General features: G+C 39.5%; 1 protein-coding gene across 2 annotated transcripts in view; it reads right to left on the bottom strand.

The window, feature by feature from the left end:
* The window catches only part of STAG2 (stromal antigen 2), a 3,222,550-nt gene that overhangs the window by 625,307 nt on the left and 2,591,243 nt on the right, over positions 1-6,000 (bottom strand). For both annotated transcript variants that reach the window (XM_044057319.1, XM_044057321.1), the window contains exons 25-26: positions 853-954; positions 579-727 (exon numbers count right to left, since the gene is read on the bottom strand). In XM_044057319.1, coding sequence (XP_043913254.1) covers positions 579-727; positions 853-954 — 251 coding nt within the window. The remainder of the gene's footprint in view (positions 1-578; positions 728-852; positions 955-6,000) is intronic.

Below are 6,000 nucleotides of genomic sequence, written 5' to 3'. Positions count from 1 at the left end.
AGCCTAGTACCAACCTATGAACACATATATATATATATATATATATATATATATATACACACACACACACACACACACACACACACACACACACACACACACACACAAAAAACAAGGCAAGAACAGCATCAATGGTATAAAAAACTAGTAAACATAAGTATTAAGAAGTAGTAAGTGCAGGAGTGAAGGTGGCCTAGAGTAATTTTTTTGGGAGGAAGGAACTTCAGAAGAAAAAACAAACCTGTATACAAAAAATAATGACAGAGAAGCATCAAAAATTTTCCAAAAGACAAAATTTAGACACACTTAACCAAATAGAAGCCTGAGCCAATAGTCAGAGTGGCAAATGAGATCTGGGATAAAGTTGGGGACAAGATGGGATTATGGGCAAGGGAGACAGCCTAAGCTACAGATCTTCAGTCTGGAAAAAAAAGTAAAATGAAACTTTAACAATCTATGCTGATCCAGCTGCATCATTTTTGCTGTAGTTTGCAAGACTAAACAGCACTGACATCTGTAATATATAAAACTGCTTCAAACTCTCATAAGCAGATTATAATAATGTACAGGTTACTCACTTGTGCAACATAGCAATAGCTTCTCTTGTTTTGAGCTGATCCAACCCAAACGTAAGAGCAAAACGACGGGCAAGTTCTTTAATACCACTGAACGCTGATGACGTCCTGTCAAAATTGTAGCCGTATTCTTGGGTCATTTCATTGAAAAGCTAAAAAAAAGTTGAAGGTTATGTAAGAACATAACTCAACACAGTTTCACAGCTTTCATTTTACAACAACAATACAAGCCCATTTGACGGTTTGGAAGCTACTTTCAATAAACTTTGCATCTTACCTGTTGTAAACTAAGAATTAGTGTTTTAGCACACTGGATTTTATCTAGCTGCCTTGTTTTACTCATTGTTTCTTTGATGATATCACCGTAGTCATTGTAATACTATAAAATAAAGAAAACAATATTGAATTAAACTGTGAGACAACCTTAAGTTCAATGTCTCTTTCGTACACAAGATTTAGTAATACTGGCAGCTGGTCACAGGTCCTCCATTTACATTACTCTGGGAAGAGCATGCAATTAATATTATAAACACAACAAAATGTTAATTACATTGTATCTGCTGTAAGTTTGGATCCTGCAGGGCCTCACACTCATTCATTTAACTACTCAGTTTATCTGACTGATTAGGATCCAGAGCTCAATCGGGGCGTCAACAGACAAATTATCCTGAATAGGATCCAAATCTCTTATAGTACAAATATGCACATCCACTCATGGGCAACACAGCAGAGACCAAGAGGGACACAGAGGATTTGCAGACTTCAAGCAAAAGCACCCCAACGGGAATGGAACAACAGATCCAAGAACACTGTTAAATGCTACACTACTCTGCCACATGCTCCTCATTCAGCCAGGTATTACAGACAAAACACAAACACAAGTTTACAGCAGGCTCTTTTAGGGAGGTCTACTCCTCCTCAGGGATGTAGCAAGATCATCATACAAAATAAAGGGCATGTCCTTCCCCTTTTCATTTCTTTCCTGTTGAAAGAAGCCAAGGAAGAGGAAGAGCTTTTCCAACCCACACAATGGCAGTGAGATACACTAACTAAAAGAAAAACTATGCAAGCCCATCAAACTGGGGAAGGGAGATGCATGAGGGGTTTCTACACTGTTAAGTGAGAAACCCACAAAAATGCAACAGTATGAGGAACACAATTTAACTAACCTGCAGTATTATGATAGGTGCAACAATAGGCAACAATTGGAGCAGCAGGGAGATATGGCTGCGGCTTGTCTGGGGAGGACAGTGGTGTCACCTGAAATGATCCCTAGTAGAAAGTAGGGTCATTGCTGGGTAGCAGGCATGGTCCAAACAGATGGACAAGGGGTGGATATGGCGGAGCTGCTGCAGAGGCAGGATGATACACTGCAATGTCTGCATTGCATGCCTGCCCCCAAAATGTAACTACGGATACTGTAAGAGGGGTACCAGTGGATAAGGCACAAGGGGGGGGGGCATACAACTGATGCTGATGGCCATGAACCCAGAGACACCCTTCAGACCAAAGACCAGCCCCGAAAGATTACAAGGGAATTCAAGGTGTGTGTGTGTGTGTGTGTGTGTGTGTGTGTGTGTGGAAACAGCCTGTATACCCAGCATGGATGTGGAGCACTGGGTGGCAGTGTCATAGAATGATGTAGGAAGAAAACACATTAAGGTGGCTCTGCTCTATGCCAGAAGTATAAACAAATTATCTAACTTTGAGACCCTCCTGCATATGGAGTACATTCATGTATTGTTACCAAAAGTTGGTCTAAATGCTCAGAGCATTCCTTCTATATCTGGGTTTGCATATACCAGACCTTCAGACCCAATGGAAATTGTGATGGCATATCCATATTTCTTAAAGACCCCATCACCCTCAAGCAGATTCCAAAATATTCCAAAACAGAACCTACTGAGATCCAAATCACACTAAATAGGATAAATCAGCAATTATAGCTTGCTACAGACTCCCTCTACATCCACTGAAAACCAAATTAGACTTCTACATATTCTGCATGTTCCTATAAAAAGTGGCTCCATCATTCTCAAAGACTTCAATTACCCAATGATTAAATGGAAAAACTATATTGCAAGTAGAGGTTCACAGGCAAGTACTATGCTAGCTACCCTTGTGGGCCATTTTTTAAGCCTAGCCAATTTCCCTTCTGAAGGAGCAAACCGAACTCTTGTACCTTGTCTGTGAGGTGAATGCCTCAGACATTATGCAAATCCCCAACCCACATAGGATATGCCCAAATCATCTAAGACTTCATAAAAAAGAATTCCCTAGACCAAACTGTCAAAGAATCCGCTACAGGGACAGTACTATTTCCATGTTATCCCCTTCACCAGACAAGTCAGATTACAAACTGGTAACTTTCTCCAGCAAAACCCCTAAATCTTCAGATGCAATCATCATCGAATTAGAAGACTTCAAATATACAAAAGCTTCTAAAATTCAATGACAAACTCCCCGAAATCACATACAGCTCTATTATCCAAGATGTTGAGGTGGCAAATGCTAAAGCTGACAACTTCTTGGATAAATGTATTAACTTACACATACACAAATATGCAATACTTAGTGGTCCTAACTAGATCAGAATAAAATGGGAAATTTAAGTGCAAACCAGCAGGGTGGTCCACAAGTTTAAATAAATTTGCATTAAAAGATACATTCTTAAAAAAAACAGCAGAATCAAAGTTCCTCAAATTAAGGAGAAAATCAAGAAGTTATCAATCGAATTGAAAAATGCCATCAGGCAATCAAAGGCATCCCATGAAAGACTAGCACTGGAAGCTTAAGGCAATAACAAATACTTGTTTAGTTACATCAGAAAGATAAGGGATAATACTTGAATATTGCTCAGAGTGCAATCAAAATGGAAACACCCACTCAGATCAAGTGGCTGTTGCCAACTTATTAGCATACACATTTAGTGAAAACTTCACCATGGAGACTACAGAAAACCCACATATCACAAAGTTTTGACCCCAATTATCACCAAAGAACATTTATTGAAAGTACTTTCTAAAACAAAAAATACTTTCTCAGTGGGACCTGATAATATACTCATCTGTCTAAAACAGCACTAAAGTGCTGTCAGACCCACTTCTAAAACCTATTTAACTACAATTTAGCGAATGACTTTGTCCCCAAGGTGTGGCACAAAGCTGTGAAGATGCCACTCCACAAGCATATCCAGACCACTGACCCTGAAAATGACAGACCACTCAGTCCAACTAGTCTAATATGCAAACCCATGGAACATATAATTAACAATGACATAAAAATCATACCAGCCTTAACCCCCATCAGTTTGGCTTTGTCAAAAGTTAGACTGTCTGACAAATCTGGTACACAGAACCTACTAAGTTAGGGTGGAAGCTGCTTTTTCAGAGTAAGAAAATGACTAATGGAGATCCCAAAGGATCTGTCTTAAGAAATATGCTATTCAGCATCTACTTTTCAGGTCGCCAAATCACAAAAGGCTTGTTGGTTATTATCCTTATGCCCTACTCTAATACAACCACTCCCAACATGAGCTTACATTTGTTAACTGGTGTACTAAAAAACAACAAATTAAATTCCAAAAAGAGCAATACTGTCTCATTTGGTGAACAATTCCTACCTCCAGTGTATAGTATAAACAGCAACCCACTTCAAAAGAACAACACAATGAGAGATCTTGGAAAACTGGCAGATAGTTCCCTATGTTTAACTATGGCATTTCAATGGTGGTTCAAAAGTTCTTTTATCTTGTGCAACTCACTGCAAAAGGTATACATCTTCATGATGAAAAGTCATTATCTCCTTGTATTCTGCACTGATTATGCCTATCATAGAACACAATGTCACGTTTGGGATATATCTCACTAGATCCAAAGCAACTGGAAAGTCCACAGAAGTGACTAACCTAAAAGATCACTGGCTTAAGAACACCGAGCTGCCAGGAGAGACTGGAAGCTCTATCCCTACATTCAATACCCTACAGACTCCGTAGGGGTAATATATGCCTCACTTACCAGACCATAAGGGATCCAGTAATACAGGGTATATATTAGAATATCGAAGTTTCAAAAACTTTGAATGTTCTAATATCAACCCCTATTCAGTGAAAGATGGAAACATCGAAAATACAGAACAGCAAATTTTTTCCTAGGGAAAAAATTTGTTGTTCTAAAACACATACACACAACACAAGCACACTAAACAAAAGTAATCCAAACACATACACCTAAAATCTTACACCTAACCCTATACTAAACTATACATACACTACTAACTATCCACTTACCTTAACCCAAACCCTAACCCTACGGTCCGTCACTATCGCACACTCACCTCACCCGTGCTCTAACCCTAACACCTACCCTTACCCTAACCCTCACGTCCACACAATCGCACACTTACCTGACCCGCGCCCTAACTCACCTAACCCGCCCTAACCCTCACGTCCACACAATCGCACACATACCTAACCCGCACCCTAACTAATCTAACCCGCGCTCAATCGCACACTTACCGGAACCCGACCCGTAGCTTTCCACCACAGCGCTGAAAATACCGAAAAAAAATGTTTTGCTGTAGCTTCGATATTTTCAGCATTCGCTGAATACGGGTCGATATTAGAACATTCGAAGTTTTGAAACTTCGATGTTCTAATATAAACCCGTAATACAATGCCTCTTGTACCTTCACAAATCAAACAGTCCTACAAATACTAGAATATATTCTACTTAAAACGAGGGGGGGGGGGGTTGTCATGCCACACCTACCTCTTCTCTGAAACAAAGTTCCTCTCCAAATTAAGCAGTGAGATTCACTAACTTCCTTGGAAAAGTAAGTTACATAACTGCATGGGCATTCATAAATCCACTTTGGCATGACTGCCCTGTTCCTTCTTGAAAAGGAGGCAAGGCCTAGAGTGGGTACTTGCAAAGTGTTAATGGCCTCCTGGCCCATTTACCTTATATACTATGCAGTTTAATCTTAGAAAATGATGAGATTTGTGAGAGTGAAGTCTTTGAATAACGACATATTGGTTTCAGGTGGTTTAGATAGTTTTGTGGGGAAAAACTGCCAGCTAATGGTTTGACTTAATTGGAGGAGGAGTTAATATTGGAGTAGTAAATGATGATGCTACATTTACAATTACTAGGTCAAGAATATTTGGTTCACGGACTTCCAAGACAGCTGCACACTGATCAAGAGCATAATGTTAGCCCTCCCATTGTGAAAACAAAAACCGAGAAAAAGGGACATTGAAATTTTATTTTTTGTTTTATTTTTTGGTAAAATTCAGTTACTGGCTAATAAACACACTGCCTGGATGCCAGCAAAGATGACATTTGGAAAACCTGAAAGAAAACCAACCAGAAAAGGTGAAAAGAAAACACGGTCAAGGAAGGATTCTGCAGCTCTTCAGCAAAAA

The sequence above is a fragment of the Protopterus annectens genome, chromosome 15.part0 (assembly GCF_019279795.1).
Source record: "Protopterus annectens isolate FY-2018-M chromosome 15.part0, PAN1.0, whole genome shotgun sequence".
NCBI classification, from domain to species: Eukaryota; Metazoa; Chordata; order Ceratodontiformes; family Protopteridae; genus Protopterus; species Protopterus annectens.
Note: the sequence above shows the minus strand (reverse complement) of the source record. Positions and strands in the feature narration are given on the sequence as shown.